The 22,505-nt window shown below is 48.3% G+C and overlaps 1 protein-coding gene across 1 annotated transcript in view; it reads right to left on the reverse strand.

Moving 5' to 3' along the window:
• The window catches only part of MYL3 (myosin light chain 3), a 46,421-nt gene that overhangs the window by 4,533 nt on the left and 19,383 nt on the right, over positions 1 to 22,505 (reverse strand). Inside the window, exons 2-4 of the mRNA XM_067530432.1 lie at positions 17,584 to 17,611; positions 7,682 to 7,831; positions 4,776 to 4,949 (exon numbers count right to left, since the gene is read on the reverse strand). Of these exons, the coding sequence (XP_067386533.1) occupies positions 4,776 to 4,949; positions 7,682 to 7,831; positions 17,584 to 17,611 (352 nt within the window). The remainder of the gene's footprint in view (positions 1 to 4,775; positions 4,950 to 7,681; positions 7,832 to 17,583; positions 17,612 to 22,505) is intronic.

Genomic DNA, 22,505 nt, shown 5'->3' on the forward strand with positions numbered 1-22,505 from the left:
ACAAAACTCAAACTTTGAGAACCAAATTCTGTGCTACCTCCCATATCTTCTTCATTTCACACTGAAGATCAAAGTAGCAAAAAGCACCCAGATTAAATAAGGGCTTGTTAATATGCAGTTTTAATACTTGAGAAGTGCTCAGGTGTTCTGGTGATGGATGCTACATAAGAACAGAGGGAAAGAGAGAGAGTTATCCCCACTTGATTTTGCAATGCTGTTAAAAATCCACTTTAGGGCTTGTAAACGGAGGAAATCTGATCTAAAAGCCAGCGACTGTGAAAAAATATGAAATCCTCACAATATCGTTTTCACATTATCCCTTTTCTAAGTATAACTATACTTTAGGGGCAAAACATTAAAGCCCATAGGCCCAGATTTTTAATGTGTTTAGGCACCTAAATCACATTGAAATTAATGGAATCAATTAAAATTGATGGGATTTAGACTCCTAGATACCTTTTTCCTAAGTTGTCACACAAGCAAAACGTATAGTGAAGTCATTGCAGTTTAGCTTTGAGTTTTAGATCCAGGAGGGATTCAAGATATAACCCAGGATCTCCGTTCTGTTAGGGCCTGCTTCTACTCCCACTGAAAACACTGGAACAACATCTATTGATTGAAATGGTGCTCTTGGGGGCAAAACCTGGAGTCATCTAGAGAATTAATAGAGACTAATTTATAGAAGGAATTTAATTTAGATAGTACTAATTATGATTACAATTACAATTCTGGTAATTTTATCGTGAGTATTGTAATAGTTTTCCCAAAGCCCCAACTCCTGGAGTCCTGTGATTAATGGAGAATCTCAGCTCTCATTTTTTTGTAAAAAAAAAATATTTTTTTGTAAAATTTTTATTAAAAAAAATGAGATTCTAGTTGTGGAGAAAAGCTTTGAGAACATGACCTAAATTAACCGAATTGCTCTGAGACCAGAAGATGAATAAGAAGAACCTCGTTTATTTTTAAAAATCTCATGTTTTTAAGCTGATCTCATGATTTTTGAATCCTTCAGTCTAGCAGCACCGTGATTAATATTTTTATGGGTCATGCCTAGGAACAACCTAAGAATGTGGCTCTGTTGTGCTCGGCGCTGTACAAAGAGTAAGAGACAGTCTTGCAGTGTAAATAAGCAAGACAGACTCAGGGTGGCGGGCAAAGAATATAACAAACAAGCAGGGTGATAACATGTGATGGCTGGCAAAAGTCATGTTAGTGCCACAGTTTTCCCTTTGGATTTGGTTCTGTTAGGAGGGGCGTCAGATAACAGAAAGACAAAGGGAGGGAGAAGAGTTAAAGAAGGAGGGCAGGACAGGGCAGAAGAGGGAGGAGGGGAGAGTGAAAGGGCAGGTGGAGTGAGGCTGAAGTGAAGAGATTGTGAGGCAGAGTTGGCGTCAGCAGCCAATTATCATAGGGGAGAAAATGCCCAGAGTCAAACCTGTAGGAAGCATTCAGATGACATCATCAGTGTCTGGCCAATCCCTGCTACAATTTCTTCACAGGCTGCTCCTCGTCCCACCCCTGACCGCTCAGCAGGAGGCTGGAGCGTGGGTCCCATTGCCCCCATCAGTGGATGGGAGTTCTCCCTGGCATTGTGGGTGGTCTCGGCTGGGCACCATCCCCCCTCACCTTCCACCAGTGCTGTGGAACCTGCACAATCTCTCCTGCCCCGTGCTTAGGTTTGAACTTTCCTGCCCAAGTGACCACAATTTGAGCTGACCATTTAGCACATTCCTTAGCTCCCAGTCACACTGCTCTGCCCTGCCAGGCTGCCATGCTCTGCCTCTTATCCCATTCCTGTCTCATCCTCTTATCTCCCTGTCTGTTTTCCTGCACCTTGGCGCTTCCCATTTGAAGCTGAAAACCGGAGCGGTGTCTGCTTTGAAATCTGAATTCTTCATGATGGCCAAATCACAACTGAATTGGGCTAATCTGGATTTCAACACTGGAGTAAATGAGAGCAGAGTCAGGCTCACGAACTAGTCATATGGGGAGGGCAGCTCCTTCCTGTCTTCGGGCCTCTGTTTCTTCTCCCACCCTATGTCTGTCTAGTCTATTTAGACTATAAGCTCTTTGGGGCAGGGACTGTCTCTTATTGTGTGAATGGGGCCCCGATTTTTATTAGGACCTTTAAAACAATACTATAGGAGCAGTCCTAATAATAATTATCTGGAGCTGACCCCCGATGAGCAATCTAACAATTTTACCCTGGTTAGCATACCTTTTGCAATGAAGCTCCAAATTCTGACGCCGACAGAGCGGCTACATGTCTGCCCATCAAACATCAGTGGAGTGCAGAATGGGCCAAATCTTCTGCTGGTATAAACTGGTGGTGCTCCATAAGGAAGCTACACCAGTTTTCACTGGTTGAAGATTTGGCCCTGCTCAAAAGTTCTTTAAAGTCAATGCAAGTGACTTTCATGAAGTTTGGTTAAGGGCCTTATTGAGCACACTGTGTGGCTGCCAGGAAAGTATGTTTCAATTAAAGTATCCATGGAGGTGAAGTCACATTCAGTAGGTTTTCTATTAACTGCTTAACGGTGAATTAAAAAGGGGTCCCCCCCCCCCCCGAAATATAGAACTAAATACATGCAAAAATCCACTTCAGATCTGCTAATCAGTAACAAGATACGTGGGTAGATTTCAAATTGTCAGTGTCAATATCTTTTTAGTTGGAAAGTGAAATTGTCAGGTAGCTTTAGCCAAAAATGTAGATGGGGTTTAAAATAAAACATATTGGACTAGCTTCACTGCTGTGTGAATCCAGTTTTCAAGGACTGATATTGGGCGTCTTGGGCCAGCTGGTGGAAATCTATGTCATTCCAGTGAAGCCAGATTTACACCAGTGGGGACTCTCGACCATTATTTAGAAGTCTTAATCTGAATAAAAATGTAATGACTTTTTTGCTAACTCAATGATTTTCCTTTGGATTGAAATATTCCCTACAGGGGCTTGAGAGCAAGGCATTACAGTGTTGTGCCGAGGCAGGAGAACCAAAAAGGCGAAATGTCTAGCAAAAGAAGTGACATCTTCTTGTTTCTTTGCCCAAGATGCTTTCAACAGATGCAGTTCCCCTGACCTCAGTGGTATTGGGTCCACTTGCCCCGTCCCTGAATTTGGTTCCCAAAGTAAACAAACAGCAGAAACAGTGAAAAGGAAATTAGACATTTAAAATTCTCTCCACTTTAATCGTCTCATGCGTCGTTAGTAGAGATGGGCCTGAAATGGAATTAAATGGATTTGTCCAATGACAAATTGCGGCTCATCTCTGAATCCACCAGATAGAATCCATCCCTGACGGTTTTGGTCCAGGTCAGATCTCGGTATAGAAGGGGACTTATTTGCTCGGTCTTTTTAGAAAGTGGCCAAAACTACTGAGAAATTGCTGATCGCGAGAGATGTTCAGCAACTTGCAATGCATCAGCCCCTTAACCCTATTCTGGAGCCAAATTCTCCTCCCAAACTCACCTCTGCCATGACGCCTGCAAAACCCAGACTCAGGACCATGGGTAGGCAAGTGGTAAGCTGTGACTATTCCTCATCCTCTTCTTTTCTTTCCCTTTTCTCTCCCACTACCCCCGATTAGATAAAAAATGCATGTAACTGACAAAGCTGGGCCAATCCTTCACCATATTCATTTGCTTGTATGTTGTTTCCCCATCCCCTGACCTTTGCTGTTTGTTTTATTAGATTGTAAGCCTTTCCTAACAGGAATTGTGACTATGTTTGCGCAGTGCCTGGATCAACAGGGACCTAATCCTGATTGGAACCTTTTAGTATTACCCTAATGTAAATGGAAATAATAATAATAATAATAATAATAATGGTTTCCACTACAAACGTGCAACTCCCATTGAAGTCACAGGACAGAATCAGATCCACAGCCTTGAATCTGAATCCTACATCATGCTGAATCCTGCCCAGAACCAGATCTGAACACTATCGCCTCAGCTACAATATAGTTATTAGCAACACAGGTAAAGAATTAGATATGTTGGGGGGCCAAATTTGCAAAAGAGCTCAACTCCCATTTGGGCACTAAAATCAGCAGGCCCAAATGTTCAGCACTTTGAGTTGGGTGCATGTGAAGTGTTGAGCAGAGCTGGTCGGAACAGGGGGGCTCTTTTCCAATGAAAATTTTGATTCTTTTTTCTTAAACTTCAGACATCCAAATCTTTCAGCTAAACACTGAACAATTTTTATTTGACACTGCTGAAGTACCTCATCCGAGCTGTAGTTCGGTTGCCTCATGCTCCCATTCTCTACCCTAGGCTGGGCGCCCTGGCCAGACTACGTCTCCCATAATAGACCTATGCAAAGCCAAGGTAGTACATCATGGGAGTCCCTGATCATGGTGCACCATGGGACTTACATTTCAAATTGGATAAATTACTCATTGGGAAAGGGCAATCCATCAAGTGGTCTGAGCTATAAACTTAACGTCTTCCTCATAAGTCTGTGCATGTAAAGAAAAACAATGAAGACACAGCTGAGTTTTTCACAGTTTATAAAGGAAGTGTCTTCCAGAGCTGGACAATTCCTTGGCCATGTAAATTAACAGAAAGAGAGAACTCAGAGATAAAGAAAACCTGTGCTGAAAGAGAATCATCCTTAGCTGACCAGGCACTAGAGAGTGATATAATCATCACAGATGCTTGAGTGGACCTTTCTTTCTGTCCAGTAAAGAGCAGCATCGCATGGTGACCTGGCCAGTATATTATTAGCTGTGGGGAAAAGACCTCCAAGTTGAAATGATATGAAAAGAGCTTCTCCTTACCCAGAGTAGCCAAAACATGGCGGAGCTCAGCACCCATGACAGTTCCGTTCCCTTCTTTGTCAAACACCCGCAGGCCCTCCACGAAGTCCTCATAGGTACCAGTGTCTTTGGTCTTGGAGATGTGCTGGAGCATGGGCAGGAAGGTCTCGAAGTCAATCATTTTGTTTTGCATTTCTGCAAGGACACAGATTCAAAAGAAAGATGCAATGAATTCTGTGGGAACTGAGGGTCTGAGGTTCATTCCGAAGGTGCACGACACCTTGCAAGATGTGTGTGTGAGGGAGCTTGGCAAACAGTCAACTAAACAGAAGGGCAGGATCACAGGGTCATGGAAAGTACAGAGAGAAAGATAGAGATGTATGCTGAATAGTAGGTAGATGGATATTTGCAGTGTTGTAGCCATGTTGGTCCCAGGATATTAGAGAGACAAGGTGGGTGAGGTGATATCTTTTACCTTCAACAGAAGTTGGTCCAATAAAAGATATTACCTCACTCACCTTGTCTCTCAGATGGATGGATGGATGAGTAATAATGAGGATGCATAGATGGGTATAGACAGGTGGATGAGTATGAATGGGGATGGTTGGATGGATAGATGTGATGAATAGATCGATGGATAAGAATGAGGGTGGATGCATGGATGAACATGTATGGTGATGGATGGATGGATAGATGAGTTTGTATTGGGAAGGAGACATGGATACGTATGTGGATGGACAGATAGCATTTGCAAACATTTGAACTATGTGAACATCAAATAGGGGAACAATTGTTTAGGGTTAATCAGTGCTTATTAGTTAGGATTAAGTAAACAAAACTGAGCAAATGAAAATGAAAATCTGGAACACGGCCCTGGCAATGGAATCAATGTTTCTGCACGGCTGTCTTCCAAGGGCAGCCGGGCAATAGTGGCAGCCCCGTAGCATAGACATGTTTAAAACTAGACTGGATAAAACCTTGGGGAGCAGGCAGGAAAGGGACTGGTTATCTAATGGGCCTCTTCCATCTCTAATGTCTATGAGTCTGTGCCTCCTCCATGGAGATAAGGAGCAAGGTCCATGTATGGTAAAGCTCTGTCTGGGATAGCCCTGAACTCTACCCTTCTGTCTTCGGCCAAATTTGCCAAATCTTGACTTATCAGAGTTATCAACAAGGGCCTGATTCTCCCAGTGCTGAAAGACTTCCCTTCCAATTAGTGTAAATGCAAATGGCGGACAGAGTAGCCAGGCCCGCAGGGCTAGACCAGAGATGTGGGTATGGGAGTCTGAGCCCTGCATTGCTCTGAGCAGAGACACTGCGTGTGGAAGGCTTTCAGAAGAGACCTTAAAACCCAACATTAAAGAGCCAAAGATTAAAAACACTGTTTTTTTAGAGCAAGGAATGTCCTGTGTTCCAGTCTATCTGTCGGCTCATTTAGCCCTTAGACTATTTGAGCACCTGCTAAAGGTGAATGAATTTTATCCTGGAAGCAATCCTGTGCGGTAGGGCAGTACCATGATCCCTATTACAGAGAGGGGGAATTGAGGCACAGAGAGATTAAGGGTTGAGGGCTGAATGCACAAAAGGAGTTAGGCGCCCAAGTCCCTGTTTTCGGTGCCTTAGTCCCAGTTATGGGAACACACTGCAATGCTGAAACCCTAATAGGCACCTAAATTCTCTTGGCGCCTCAACATTTGCTGGAAGGGTTCCCCCGTCACCTACGTTTCTGCCTTTGGACAGGCACTTGGCTGCCTCCTGGTGGGTGTCCCGGTGCCTGTCTCCCGCCTGAGTGATTCACAAACTGGCGGAAAATGGACATTCAGCCACCTGACCCACCTGAGGGACCAAATCCAGTAGGCAGGCTCAGAGGCTGCCGGCGAGCCCCCAAAACAGCCGGGAGCAGGGAGGAGGAGAAGGGCAATAGTTCTTCCCTCCTAACGTTTAGCCCAATGGTCAGGGCACTCACCTTGGGAGAAGGGATCTGAACAAGGTGAGTGCTCTAACCATTGGGCAATGGGGTGTTCTCATGTGGGGCTCCCTCCATCTCCCCTGCTGATGACTCTTTGAGACACACGGAGCGGGAGAGCACACACACAGAGGAGTGACTTTATAACCTGCTGCTTAGAGCACGTCCAGGATGGGGGAGATCCAACATCCAGTTCTCCTGCTCCAGCGGGGTCCTTAATTATTTCTCAACAGTGCAACAGCTTTTCTGCCCCAAACGAAGGGAGACTTGAACCAGGGGTCTCCTGCACCCCAGGTGAGCACCCTCACCCCACAGACAAAAAATTGTGAGGGAAGGCCTCTTCTCCCTCCGGCTTCTTGCTAAAATGGCCTAAGGCATCCAACTCCAAAGAGGGGTCTCGGCTTCTGAATCACAAGCAGAGCTAGGCGCCTCCCTGCAGCCAGAATTTAAGTGCCTATCTCTATAGAGGGGACATACCCCTCTGGCCAGCATCTCCCAGGGGCTGGCTTAGGCGGCTCCCTGCATAGCAGGGTGGCTTTTGTGAATTGCAGTGTAAGGTGCCTATCTCTCTCCAGCCACTGTATAGGAGCGTAGGGGGCCTCGCTCAGGCTTTAAGAATCACAGTGTTCTTTCCAGGCGCCTAAAAGTTAGTCATTGTGACGCTCAGCACTACAATGCCTAATTCCTTTTGCGCATTCAGCCCTAAGCGACTTGCCCAGGGGATACGTAGGAGGGTTGGGAACTGAACTCAGAGCCTCCAGATTCCATTCGAGGGCCTTAACCACATGATTAACTCCTCTCATTGCCCCTGACTCACTTGGCGCCATAGAGGAGGTTGCTCCAGGATGTTATGTTAACCTCAGTCAATCATTCCACCACAGGAGAAGACATGATCGGTTTGGCCTGCCAATTTACTCCCGGAGAGCTCTCATTCCAAACAAACAGAAAGAGGATCACTGACCTTCTGGTTTGGGTCTGCCAAGGACTTTGAGGACCTCGGCTTGGGTTGGATTCTGCCCCAGAGCCCGCAGAACGTCTCCACACTGCGCATATGTGATTTTCATCTCAGATTTAGGAGTTCTGTCGAAGAGCGAGAAGGCTTCCTTAAATTCTGGGAGACACAAAGAGAGAGAGAGAGAGAGAGAGATTTATAGGGCCCTAGTTCAGATAAAGTTATAGTCAACCTGAACCTTCCCCCAAAACTTTCATTCAACTTGACCGTGAACCTTTTGTTTTGCAATTTGGGGAGGGGGGGGGAAAGCTGATTAGCATTTGTGGTTTTCTGCTATGTTTGCATTCCTCCTCCACTACACTTCCCGCCTCCAGCCGGGAATGGAATTAAACAGATCAAACGGCTTTTGTGGTATTTCCGGCTCAGAGGAAGCACAGGAAAGCTCATGGGAAAGCTGGACCTTGAGAGCTATGCAGACCACTGAGCGTGCTGTCCATGGCACAGAACTCGCCTTGACGTCAATATAGAATCCTAGAGTCATGGAAGATTAGGGATGGAAGGGACCTCAGGAGGTCGTCTAGTCCAACCCCTGCTCAAAGCAGGATCAACCCCAACTAAATCATACCATCCAGGGCTTTTTCAAGCCAGGCCTTAAAAACCTCTAAGGATGGAGATTCCACCACCTCCCTAGGTAACTCATTCTAGAGCTTCACCACCCTCCTAGGGAAAAATGTTTTCCTAATATCCAACCTAGACCTCCTCCACTGCAACTTGAGACCATTGATCCTTGTTCTGTCATCTGCCACCACTGAGAACAGCCTAGCTCCATCCTCCCTGGAACCCCCTTCCAAGTAGTTAAAGGCCACTATCAAATCCCCCCTCATTCTTCTCTTCTGCAGACTAAACAAGCCTAGTTCCCGCAGCCTCTCCTCGATAGCAGCTCTGGATGTTAATTGCTTGGGTAACAATCCCCTCTGTGAGTCGTCAGTGGGGTTTTACATCTCAGGAGCTTCAGCACAGCCCTATTCCACCTGGGTTAAAGGAGCATCTCTACTAGCTGGTAGCATGTGTAGGCTGTTATCATCCAGTGGATGGTCACTTGACACACACAGCCAGTCTAGGGATCAACCCCCAAGACTTTTGGGGGCCTGTCCATGGTGAACCCTACATCTGGCACTTGAGGCGACTAATTATAATACAGCTCCTTCAAGAGGTATTGTCTGTAAAGGGAGGCTAACTTAATGGCCTACTGGTACAGTCCTTGGTCAGATAAAAGCCCATTGAACATAATGACTGAAAGAACTCAACCTAGGGGAAACATATAGTGAGAACAATTGACTACCAGAGATGTACAATGACATTGTAAATGACCAGATAGGAAGCTTTCCTCTTGACGGTCCGATGAAGCAAAGGTAGGACGTGGAGGATCGGTGGTGCGATCTGAAAGTCCTGGGAATCAGAAAGTCTTGTAGGCCTTAAAAGTTAAGGTGCTAGATTCCAAGCAGTACAAAGAAGTAGCTGACTAGTGCAAAGGTGCTAGAATTTGGCTGTAGCTGCCAAGTTGAGAATTCCCCCTGTGGAAGGATATTCTCATCTGATATAAAGCCAGTGGTAGCCACTTCCTATACCAATAGGTCACCCTTACAGCATAGGGCGTGTGACAGGGACGGGTAAGAGCAGGCAGTGGGCATGCAGGACAGAGGTGCACTCTCTGCCACTACAATTCACAGCTGGCGTACGGTCTCGTAGAGATCACAAGCAGTTGTCATAACCTAAAGAAGCCCCTAGGCTGCTCTAGCTGCTGTCGGGACAGCTTGCAAATCAGAGAATAACTTCACGGGTTAAAACATCTGTTCACTTAACCTCCACGAAACCTTTTCAAGAATGATAGAAGTTATCTGCTGTGGAATTCTTTGCGATGGGGAGGCAACTTTGCAAGACTCAAGCTGTCCAACTTCCTGTTTCGCTGTCCCTGCACGGACCTTGCTTCACTCTCAATGTGAGGACCTCGTAGTGTCGGGATACATACATAGCCTCGGAGCCGTGGTCAGCTTCACACAAATCTCTCATTGCAAAGGGGAATGAATGGCGCAGCGAGGAGTCATCCGGCAGTAATATGCCCCTCGTCACACGTTCTCCTGGATGGGCTGGGAACGGAACGAACCGGCGTTTGCAATGTGCATGTATTGGGCCTAGATGCCTTACTGGCTGAATGGAGGAGAAGAATATTAGCTGTGCAAGCTGAGAACGTAGATAGCAATTAGTCCTAATAATATATTCACTGAGCCTGCCAGTGTCTAACGGCTAATGTAAATAGAATCCGAGAATCATAGAAGATGAGAGTTGGAAGGGACCTCAGGAGGTATCTAGTCCAACCCCCAATCAAAGCAGGACCAACCCCGACTAAATCATCCCAGCCAGGGCTTTGTCAAGCTGGGCCTTGATAAGGATGGAGATTCCACCCCCTCCCTAGGTAACCCATTCCAGTGCAAAGGAGGGAATGGACGCACCAGTTTCACTGGTTTGGGTGCCATTGAGCTCCGAAGAAGGGATGCTCGTTACGGACGCAAGTGATCTCCCAAGGCATAGGCCTGGGCTCTGGTTAGAGCACACTTTCATTAGGATAAAGAAACCATGGGAGCTGTCGGCGATGATGGCGCATCATGTCCTATTGCAAGACGCTGCAAAAGGCCCAGTTTCAAATCAAGTTCAGACATGCCCTTAAGCTTTCTCGGTGCTTACACAGCATGATGAGAGGGTAAGCCTCCTACATGGACAGGTGGATTTCCCTGCTGCCCTGGGTCCCAAGAGAACCCCTGCAAAGGGAGCGCATTTGAATACCACACAGCATGGTGTTCTCCGCCCAGCCATCAGCAAGGACACCATAAGAATAGCCACATGCGGTAGCAAATCATTCCCAGGGGGGATCTGGTGTCTTGGCCTGTCAATAGGGGCAATGTCCAGGAGAGAGAGAGAGAGAGAAAGAGAGAGAGAGAGTGCAAATAATCTGGGAAGGAAAAGAGGGATGCAGAAAGAAGCTGTGGAAGAGATGAGCAGGGGGTAGAAAGAAGCAGAGAGATACAGGAGGAGAAAACAAGAGAGGAGGAGGAAGGGAGGCAAAGGGACTGACAGAGAGAGAGCTTCAGGGAGCAGTTGATGGAAAGAATGAAGAAATGGAAATAAAGGAGAGAAGGGATAGCGAATGAGCGAGGAAAAGTGAGCAGAGTTCTGAAAGCAAAACTAATGAATAAATAAATGACCCAGGATCCAGGCAGGAATAAGGAAATCTACTCTAGCCAGACTCCCATGAGATGCAGACTGGGGAGAGAAAGGCAGACAGCAGAGGAATAACAGAAGCACTTAGGGCCAGATTCAGAGATGTATCGCTTTTAAGGCTAGACGGACCATTGTGATCGTCCTGGCCTGGAGTCAGACCAGAGAACCTCAGCCAGTGACTCCTGCCCTGAGCTCTGCATCCTCTGGCGGAACAGGAGCCTAAAGGTGGGTGAACATTGACTCCAGGGAGACCGCTCATGAATAATTGCTCACCAGTGCGAGGTAGGGGCTCACCCACCGAGCCGTAGTCCAGAGCGTGCGGCGAGGTGGAGGGGCGATGGAACCAGGAGGAGGCTGTGACGGGAAGTGCCCGCTGGATGATGGACTAAGGGGGTGCGAGGTGGGAGTAAAAACAATTCTTAGGCAGCGTTTACTTCTTCTGAGCCGAGGTGCGTTTCTGATGACCGTGTTTGTCGGTGCGCTAAGGTGGAGGGTCTCCACAAGCGATCCGAGCTGGAACCTGGATCTGGGGCATGGACAGGAGGGTTAGAGGATCTTTCTAGGTCTGTTCACTGACTGTTAGCTCATCGGCCCTGGGTCACCCAAAGGCCCCTTTACACACTTCAGCATTGTGAAGGGACCTTGAAGGGGATGTAAATTACCCTTTTCACTGCCAGAATGGCGTAAATGAGAATCTGGCCCACTGACTTTACACTGGATCAGTGGCTCTGCAGTCTCCCAAGAAGCAGGCCACTTCACTAGAGAACAGTCCATTCCTGGACTCATCTCTCCCCTACCATCCCCACCTGCCTCTGCTTGGCTTACCAAACGGTTCATTTTGTGGCTCTCCAGCGGCTCATGTACCACAAACCAGGGCTGCATCCATACAGGCGCCGTAGGCTGACAGTGCGGATCGAACCCAGCACTTCCCGCACCCGTCGCACAGGCTAATGGCAAACTCCCCTCGGTGTAAGCAGCAGTCGGTTCTACGCATGGAGGCCACTCACTGGAGGGTGGTGGGATCCTGTGATATCCTTATAAAGTGTGTTCTGTCCCCCTCCAATGGATGTGCCATACGGAGGATAACAGCCTGCTATTGCTGCCAGCGACAGGAGTTACTCCTCCTGTTCTAATGGTGGAAGTCCATGCTGAAGGTACCAGATTTGAAACCTGCTGACTGCTGGAGGTGGGGTGGCTACCAGCCCACCTCTTCACCCACAGTGACACGCCCAGAGTCATTGAACTAGATCAGGGACAGCGCAGGAGGCTAACGGCTGCTTGTCTAGGAATAAGAACCATAGGCGAGGCTTGGCGAAAGCTCCTGCACTTTGATGGTTGGCTCCTTCTCTGCTCTGACCACGAAGACATCCCGTCCTCTTGAAAATGCACCCACCGCCTTTGAGATATAAAGCAAAATGCCCTTTTCTCGCACGGCCTGGCGTGAAATAAATCGCTGCCTCTGTAAAGCAGATGTGGAAATAGACTGACACCAGTATGGAAGCCTATTCAGATTTCACACCAGCCACAGAGCATTTATTCTGTTTCCCTCCACCCTTTGCTCCCAGAGATGAGGTTCTCCGTAGCCTGCTTGGTTATCATCACTTCATTTGCTGCAAACAAGCCTGAAGATTATGGCCCTTATATCACGATGGGATGAAGGTGAAAGTGGCTGCTCTGACCTGGCTGCAGCTGAACAAACACGCGGGGTTTTGCTCTCAGTGTTTCTCCCTCGTTTGGCCTGTCATTAACCATCCGAAAGCCCTCGTCAGCAGGAGCCTTGATCTCAGCCTGGCTCCTTCGGTAGCGCTCACAGAGCTGTGGCTTTGGGTTGCACCGCAGACGCTGGGCTGATGCTGCCGTGCATTGTTCGGGGGCAGGCGAGGAGGAAAGGGCTGTTGCGTTGTGGGAAGGCAGCTGGGCTCTGATTCCATGGGTCCCCTCGGCGATGCTGTGATTCGGGAACTTCCATCCGAACACGCTCTAGAAGACATTGCTGAAGTAACCATGATCTATCCAGCTTGTTTAGACTGACTGGGCCAAAGAGCAACGGGACTGGCCTCTCTCCTTTTCCCCCCTCTCTGTATTTCTCCTCCTTCCTCAGCACTCTTCGTTTTGTGGCTCTTCCTCAGCCTGTCCCTCTGGCCTCTCCTTTCCCTAGAGTAGCAGGATGAGCAGCAGTAATGCAGGAGGCTAGAACGCCTCCCCTCCATCTCCCTCTGCCTGCTGCAGAATCAGAGACAAGGTGGTTCTCGTCAGTTTCTCGCTGCAGATGATTCCGTAAGCAAAGGAGCCAGGCATCTCCTCTGGTGAAACGCCCAGGTTGGGCTCAGAAGGCAGCAGGGAAAGAAGAACAGGGCTTGATCCAAAGCTCATTGAAATGAATGGAAAGACACGCGCTGACAGTGACTTCAGGGGCTGCTGGCTCCAGCCCACAATGAGGGTCAGGAGATTAACCCTGGAGCAGGAGGGTGAGGAAGGAATTCTGCCAAGGACTGGAGGGGTGGGTGGTATTTTTCAGCTCGTTCGGTAGAGGATGCCTTCGCAGCCCGGTGCTTCGACCGACAGCACGTCTGCAGTGTCCACGCTGCATCATGCAGAAGTGTCGGGAGCGCAGAGTGGAGTTGGCATGGGCTGGGATTTTGCATTCCTGTCCGGGTTTTCCTACTCGCAGCACACCCCTCAGTGGCTGATGCCAGGCCAGAGAGGTGTGTGGTGCTTCGTGGCCCCATGGGCTGATGACGGGGTCCCTCCTGTGGGTCCTGCTGTGAGACTGTCACTTGATAATATGGCAGACATGGATTCTCTGCTCTGCCTGGTAGCTGGTGGGTGCATCTGCTGGGGGAGGGTGGAGGATGCAAAGGAGATGGGTGTGGCTCCCTGATTCCAGGGATGGTCTACACCAGCCCTGGGCCTGCTGCATTTTAGAGCAGCCTCAGACCTGCTCCAAAATACACCATCTATCTGTGGTCTCCAGAGGCTCTGCAGAATACAGCAGTACTCCAGCCATACACTCTCCTCTAACTTCCTCTACATATCCCCTATACTAAGGGACATTGGGCTGGGAGGAGGAGACAGAGTATAGGAGCCAGCGAGGGATTCCTCCCAACCCCCCGGGTGGAATTCTTCTTTTAGGGGAGATCCAGCTGCTTTCCAATGCTTTTGTGTCACTGAAATGGTGCAAGGGGGCTGGCTTGCAGCTCAGAATCTGGCCCTGCGAGCCCCGCAATTGCTCACATGCAGCCTTGGATGCTAGCAGCTGTGTTCAGTGAGATGACATGGGGCTTTTCCCTTACCCTTTGTGGAAAGCTGTCCGGGACACGCTTCAGTTCAGCATCACATCCGGAGCACAGTGGTGCTGCATGTCAAGCCACGCAGTCTGGGCCCCAGAAACAGACGCACTCGGGATCACTAGTCATTTTTCTGAAAATGACCTATTATTGTCAGAAGGGAAACCGAGGCACAGGGCAGTGAAGCGACTGTCTCAAGGCCGCCCAATACATCAGCGGTGCAACAGGGAACAGAATCTGTATCTCCAACCTCACAGGCTCAAGACAAGAGCCGTGAATCCAGAAAAATAGATTCAGAAAAACCCTCCAAAGCAAGAAACCCTCCCTCCCTTTAATCAACCTGCGGTCCGATGGCCGTGGAGGAGTTTTCACCCGTACTTCTAACCAGTTTGTCAGCTCTGCCTTTCAAGCATTGGAAAACCTGTTCAGAACCCCATCAGACTTTCAACCACACAGCATTAATTATGTCTCAACAAATCACACGAAAGGCAGCCGGCTGCAGCATGTGGCATTTGCACTGTGTACGTCAGTTTCTGGGACTGGGGAGGACGGCTAGGAAATTGAACTCAATATTTTCCTTCAGATGAAATAAATTAAAATAAAAGAAATGTCCTGTGTTCCATTATGTAGCTGCAACAGATTAAATCCAAATTTAGCTCAGGGAAAAGTTTTCAAAAGCAAAGAAGGGCTGGGTTTGGTCGGGTTTTTTTTAAAAGAAAGGACTTATGGTTAGATCGGGTAATTTTATTCTTTCTTGTCTGGGAGCTTATGTTGCCCTTAATGCAATAAATGTGTTTTGCATGTCTGTAATACGAACGATGTGTGATTTTCAGCCCTTTGCCAGCCCTGCAGAGCCATTTGGGAATGTGTCTTAATTTCATCAAGGAGTCAGTTAGAGGGCCCTGCCCCTCAGTGGATTGTGCAGCATGGCTCCATGGCCGGCACAATGAGAACAGGACATACAGGGATCCGGGCACAAGTGCCTTGAGACCGAGGAGGAGACGTTCAAAACATATAAGAAAGAAAGGATTGGTACTATTTGTGATCTGGGAAGTGGGCGGGCACTGCTAAAGGCCCCTCCCCCTGAAGGGGAGGAGTCACTGGACCCAGGACACAACTAAGTGCATGGGACAACTAATGAAAAAAGGAGCGGACGTGGGGGTCACAGGGTCAAACGAAGGGAACCAGATTGGGACACTGAGCAGAGAACACCGGACAGCACCCACTGCTCTCGGGATTGGTCACGGTGTGGCAGACAAGTCATGGTCATCCAGGTGTGTGTGTGGGGGGGGAGATAGGAGATACACTCCCTCCGAAGGAACAAACGATGAAGCTACCCTCCCCCCCACTTACTATTCTGAAGGAACATCTGTGCAGAAAGTCTCCGGTCCCCTCCGCAGCATCTCGATGTGACCCAGCGTCACCAGGCCAACCATATGGCTAAGTGCCATCAGTGACTGCTTCTGCAGATTGCACCTCACCCCTGCTTTACAACTGGTTTACGGGCTAGATGGTGACTTGCCCAAGGACTCAGAGTCTCCCTTGCACCCCTGCAGGGTCTGCCCAGATCTTCGGTCCAGCAGCAGAGTGGTCAGAAGGTGCTACGCACCCGTTTAGTCCTTGCCCAGAACAAGGAGGATGGGGGGGGGGAACTGGTGGCATTTGGCTCTGCCTCTCCTCTTAAGAGGCTGGAGCGGTTGAGCTGGCCCGGGGTGCAGGGAAGTTGTGAATTGCTGCTGACATGGACCATTGCTCTCCCCAGAATGTAGCAGGACCCCCAAGTGACAGACATTGTAAACACACACAGCCAGGGGACTCTTTGGGAAGGAAGGATCTGGACCCAAACAAAATGAGCTGTCAAAGTATGGAAGAGAAATGGAGGAGAGAGACACGTCGACAATTGTCTGCAGCGTAGATATACCCACTGTGCCCCAAAGGGGGCGATCCAGGGATGCATTCACAGGCTAATCTCAGGTAAGAATGGAGAGGTTATTCTCCATCTGTATTTGACACGGGTGCAACTGCTGCTGGAGTATGGTTTCCAGTTCTGGGGCCCACAATTCAAGAAGGTTGTTGATTAATTGGAGAGGGTTCAGAGACGAGCCACGAGAACGACGAAAGGCGGAAACACACGCCTGATAGTGATAGCCTCAAGGGACTCCATTTACCTCCACAAAGTGAAGGAAAAGGGAGAACTTGATTACAGTCGATAAGTATCTACGTGGGGAATAAACATTCAGTCTAGCAGAGACAGGGCTAACACAATCCAATGACTGGAAGTTGAAACTAGACCAATTCAAACCGGAAGTAAGACGTAAATGTTTAACGGTGAAAGTAATTAACCACTGAAACAATTTACCAAGGGTCCTGGTGGACTCTCAATCACTGACTATTTTAAAATCCAGATTGGATGTTTTCCTAAACGATCTAATTAAGGAATTATCTTGGGGAAGTTCCACGGCCTGTGTTGTACAGGAGATCAGACTAACGTGATCACAACGGTCCTCCCTGGCCTTGTAATTTATAAATCCATGCCACTGGGGTGCTAATGCCATGCGGGGAAGGGGTGTAGCTATGCCAGCAGCAGAATTCTGTTGGCTGGCTTCTATTGCATCTCCACTAGGGGGCTCTGCAGGCACAGCTATGCCGGCAAAGGCTTGTGTAGACAAGCCCAAAGAAACACCAGGGGCCACACTGAAATCACTAACACTAGCTGGAATCAATGAAACTACCTCGGTTTACACCAGCCGAGGGTCCAGACCCAGGCCGGAAATCAGGGACAACCCTATTTTGCTTAAACCCAGAAAAAGCCACAGTTGTGATGTGCTTTATCGGCACGTTGGTGTGTTCTCTCACCGTTAGGGTCCATGCCCCTGCCCTTAGAGAGAACGTGGCCTGGTCAGAACATTTCTCTGTTGTTATGGAATTACCCCAGCTGGCCAGCTGGCATTATAGGGTCAGAATCATGCTGGGAAGCTGGGGTGATATGACAGAGTCTTCAGAGACTAAGGCACTGGCTGGGAACTTGAGATAGTGAGGTTCTATTCCCAGCTCTGTCCTGCTGGGTGATCTTGGGCCAGTCGTTTGTCCCTCTGTTCTCCTGTACCTGTTGTCCATTTTGTCTATTTATCCCACAAGGGGCAGGGATTGTCTCTTTCTATGTGTTCGTACAGCACCTAGCACAATGGGGCCCCGATCTCAGTTGACACCACTCCAGCTACCAACAAGCAAAGAGCAAAACCAAGCTGTTAATTAAGCATCCTCTTTGTTAAGTGAATTATAAGCTTCAGAGCCGGTGTTCATTCCACCAACCCCAATCAGCCAGTAAGAGATGCAAATCCTCCTCACCTTCAATCTGGTCTTCCGTGAATTCAAGCTGAAAGAGAGCAACAAAAAAAGCCATAGATTAGCCCCTCTGCTGATGCACCTCAGTGATTGAAATCTCTGACGGATGGTGCCGGCCACTGTTGGCTTGGTGGACTCCTGGTCTGATCCAGTCTGCGTTTCCTATGGGCCTATGCAAATCTTCAGTGTAGAAAGGGCCAATGTGAAATATGGTGAGGAAAATACAGCCCTGCCAGTGTCAACCCAGCACCTTTCTCTGCTCCATTTTTGGTCAAGGATCGTTTGGTTTTTTTAATTGAAAACATGTCCCATTTCCACTCTGATCTTCAACATTTGAAAATCTGGCCACTTATTTAAATGACTCAGTCAGAGCAGAAAATCCAGCCCACAATGCTCAAAGCTAGGGGCTGAGAACATGATTTCACTAGCCACCGCTCTTTGCCTCAGTTTCCCCATCTGTGAAATGGGGATAATGATACTGACCTCGTCTGTAAAGCACCCTGAGATCTACTGATGAAAAGTGATAGAAAGATCTAGGGATTATTAGCAAGGTAACTCCTCTTTCCCAAGGCCAATATTTTACACCCACTATTACTTGCAAGTGAACCGAGGTGATTGTCTCAGCATTACACTGCTATTTGTAAAGCGTTCAGCTTTCACTGGTGTTTGCCCTGCCAGCCAGTGTATCTTTGAGTTCTTTGGGGGCAAGGACAGCTATTGATTATATGTTTGTACAACACCTATCACAATTAATCCCCATGGGTTGTGGCCTCATGTATACTGTGTGTGTGAGGTCAAACTGTGTGGAAGACATCATCAGTATTGTTTAGGCCCTGGTACCTCTTTCTTTAGAAATTAAGAACTGATCAACCTTCCTAAATCCTCTAATATCTACCTAAGTTAGTCAGATTTCTTTGAAATTTGGTGTGCCTAGGAAGGGTGCAGGATAGGGTTAGTGACTCAAATTTGGAGCCATTGGAGGCAGAGGTTCCAGAGATATAAGCCCCGAAAACATTAGCCATTTTAAAAAAGAGTTTGTAGGTGATTCTTCCTCAGCACCCCAAGCTAAAGATCAAACTATTGCTGTGATGCACTTCAAAATGGTCTCAGTCTGTGGAGTTTTAATCAAGATAGTGCATGGTACCCACTATGTCTTTGAGGAATCCACACTGAGAACAGTGTTTAAGAAAATGAAAAGTTTTTACATTATGCATGCACCAATGCAGAGAAATGGCTAGAGCGTTTCCATTCCCACCATTGCATATGCTTTAAACTCAATTCTTATAAGTGCTCTAAAATCTCAATGGTTACTCAGATTGCTTTGAAATTTGGGGCACCTCATGGGGATCGTTGGGGAGCATTAGTGATCCAGATCTGTGTGTGTGTGTGGGAAATCCGCGGCTCTTATTCTGGTTTGGGTGCTGATTCATTGCGTGGGCTGGTGCAAATCTCTCACACGTCCTCTTGCCTCATTTTCCTTCCCTGTAAAGCAGCATTGTTGTGAGTTTTCATTCGTGTTCACAATGATTTGAAGGTTGTGCACCTGATCCTTAACTGGTGTCAATTGTCATAGCTCTATCGACTTCATTGGAGCATCTCTGGTTACAGGAGGGGATGTGGTCCCCTTATTAAACACTATTAGTAAACCAGCCTCTACTATGAGATATTGTCCAATTTCCTAAGCAATGGCATAGAAATATTTTATCACAGAATCAGAGTGGGTTAGAGATGAACAGAAGCCAATCAGACCATCAAGTCCATTCCTAGGCCCATGCAGGATTATTCCCTAGAGCGCGTTTTATCCAATATCCAGTTTTGCCCATTTTCAATATCCCAACTGACGGGGTTTCCTGCACTCCCCTTGGGAGATTATTCCACAGCCTAAAATAGCTCAGTGTCACAGAATGATAGAATCCTAGAAGAGTAGGGTTGGAAGGGACCTCAAGAGGTCAACTAGTCAAAGCCCCTGCTCAAAGCAGGCCCAACCCCAACTAAATCATCCCAGCCAGGGCTTTGTCAAGCCAGGCCTTAAAAACCTCTAAGGAGGCCAGGAAGATGTGTTTTACACATCGGCTTTCGTTCAAGAGTCAGAAGGGAAGCATTTAGACAACGCACGCAAGGAGTCCCCAAAACGGAAACCACGTGTTTCTCTTCTACGGCAGGTTCTTAACTAACTGGGGCAGGGGCTGGGTTGGAAAAAGGAAGATACTTTTTCACAGGAGCCCAATTTATGGAAATGCTGAGGATGGAAAGAGGACCAGACACCCATCCAGGTCTGTCTTATGGTGGTGAGGTAACATTTGTGCCCTGCAAGATTTTTTCCACTACATCCTTTTTCAAGCTATTAACACACATCATGCTGGGCAGCAAGACCCACAAATCCATGAGCTCTTCCATTGTACGCAAAATCCTGCAGGGCCCAGGCCCACCCCTTTATTATTATCCCTGAGTCAGCAGTCTCTGATACCATCTACTTCTTGAAATTCTTCCTGCTCTGTGAATACCCCGTTGAGGTTCTCCATCATATAATCCATACAAGAGAAGTTGGAGAGAAAGAGACTGAGATGTGTGTAGTCAGGGGAGGTGGATAGATAGATAGATAGATAGATAGATAGATAGATAGATAGATAGATAGATAGATGGTGTGTAAGGGGTAGATATAGAGATGAGTATGGGGATGGATGGATGGATAGATTAGATAGATACTCAGGCTGCCCTTGGGTATTAAGGACGAGTATTGTTGTCTGTTCAGTGATCTCTTTACCCTTCCTACCAATCCACAGGGGCCCCAAATGCTCCTTTCCACCTGCTGAACCCACTCCAAACCCTCCCACAGCTGTGCTGCTCTGAATTCCCCCTTTACTGAGCAACTCACCCACTACTGCCTCCTCCGACAAGTCCCCAGCCCATTCTCCCTCTTTCCCAGCCATTGAATCCCCCTGCTCTCCTCCCACACATGTTCTGGATGGTAAACAGGGACCCCCTCTGGGTCCTAGGAATTCCCGGGCTTGCTAAAAGTATAGGCCTTGGCCGGAACACGATATCATAGGAGTTGCTTCACTGGGATAGCCCAGTAGATGGCCTGTTGTTTGGATTAAGTACCTGTCCCGATTATCACCAGTCACATCTTCTGTAGTCATTGTGGAGTGTAGATAATCCCCAGAGATCCCCGCAAAGTTTAGATGACTCACGGTAGCCCATGCAGAATGACTTGCCCCAGGCACGGACAGAACTAGGAATAAAACCCTCGTCTCTTAGCTCTGCACTGTAATTTTGAACCATTCTTCCTCTCCTGGGGCATAAGCAGTTCATCTGAGATCTGTCTCCATTAACTGGGTTTTCTGGTTCTCTCTGTCCACATAACATGGTAGGTGATGCCTCACCATTGTATGTCTTGTTATTCCAGCACTTACACTCATGGTCCTGGTAAATACTAAAGCCCAGATCCTCAGATGCCTTTGGGAGTTAGAAGCCTAAATACCTTTGAGGATCTGGACCAAATTCCCTAAGTGTTTTGGGGGCAACCACTCAGGGGCGCTGTGCTGTGAAGAAGGGAGGGTTTCAGGTTGCTGGGAGGTCAGGGCTTTAGCCTGGAATAAATCTGGATGGGCTCTGCCATGCCAGGAACCTCTCCCTTCCAGGCTGTGCTCTCTGCCCCCTCTCCTTCTTCAGCGTGGAGGCTGTCTTCCCAGGGAGCACAGGCCAGCTGGGATGGGGGAAACACTGGCAGGGGTCTCAGCATCGCTCCATGAAGGGAGCTGTGCTCTCAGGGGAGGAGGAAGCATGAAGCTCCCTACCTCCCGTGTGAGAAGCTGTGTCTCCCAGGGTTTGTGGCGAGGACGAAGGAGAAGAGCAGTGCTGCGGCAGGGCCTAGGAACTGACTCGTTGACTGGCCTTGCTGAGAGAAGGGCCCGCAGCAGGTCTGCTCAGGTGCAGAGTTTTGGGGTGGACCCATCTCCAGCCCGGCTCTCCACCAAACAAAAATTCCACCCTCTGGAAAATGTCAACACAGCAACCTTCGGTTTTGTTACCACATCGGAACGAACCCAACCCTGTTGAAAGTGTTCGTGACACCTCAGCCAGAGCCCCAGCCAGGTATCGTCACTAGCTCAGAGGTCAGCATGCTTTCCCTGACTCAGGGCAGGAGCCTGAACCCGGGCTTCCCACAGCTCAGCTGAAGGCCCTAACCCCATGGCTGTAATGGGGCAAGCCAGCCGTTCCCTCCTGCACCTGGGAAACCTTTGACAAATTGACACTCTCCAAGGGAATAAACGAAAAATTCCCCACCCGCTCTAATCTCTAGTCTGCCGCAGCCGGAGGACAAGTCCACCCGTCCTCCGTGTGTTAAGGGCTAAGCCTGGCGGCCCACGGGGAACACGAGTCTCCAGTGATCAACAGCTGCTTCTCCAGGGCGGCCAACCCAAGAGGAACACGGAGCACTCGGTTCTTGCCCTGGTCTCTCCTTCACGATCGATGCTTTAGTCCCTGAGATCCACCCTGACGGATGAGCAAGAACCCAGCTTGACACGGGCCTGCCATTCCCAGCCTCCTCCTTGCTAGCGTATTTTTTCAAAAGAGACTTCAGGGATGGGGGTGGCTCTTGTTCTTTTAAATGCTAAACCTATTTGGCAGGAGGCTTTAGTCTGTAAGGTGATAGCCCCTTTCTTTTATTGAGAACATGCCCCCTTCTTTTCCATAGCAATGGGAATTCTGAGGCATCAGGGGGAGAATTAGGGCTGATTTGGAGAACTGAGACAGTTTTTGACAACGTCCAGCACCAGAAATGTAAAACGTTTTAGATCAACTGTTCCCCGTTAGCAACATGATCTTGGATCCTCTGACCGCGTACTGAAGGCTGGCTCACCTCCTTTCCTCCCCCAGTCCTCCCCACAAGTCTTGCAGCAGATGTTTGTTCAGATGGTCTT

Source organism: Emydura macquarii, unplaced genomic scaffold, assembly GCF_026122565.2.
Source record: "Emydura macquarii macquarii isolate MOO-44397 ecotype Brisbane River unplaced genomic scaffold, CSIRO-AGI_Emac_v2 contig_3080, whole genome shotgun sequence".
In the NCBI taxonomy this organism is placed as follows: domain Eukaryota; kingdom Metazoa; phylum Chordata; order Testudines; family Chelidae; genus Emydura; species Emydura macquarii.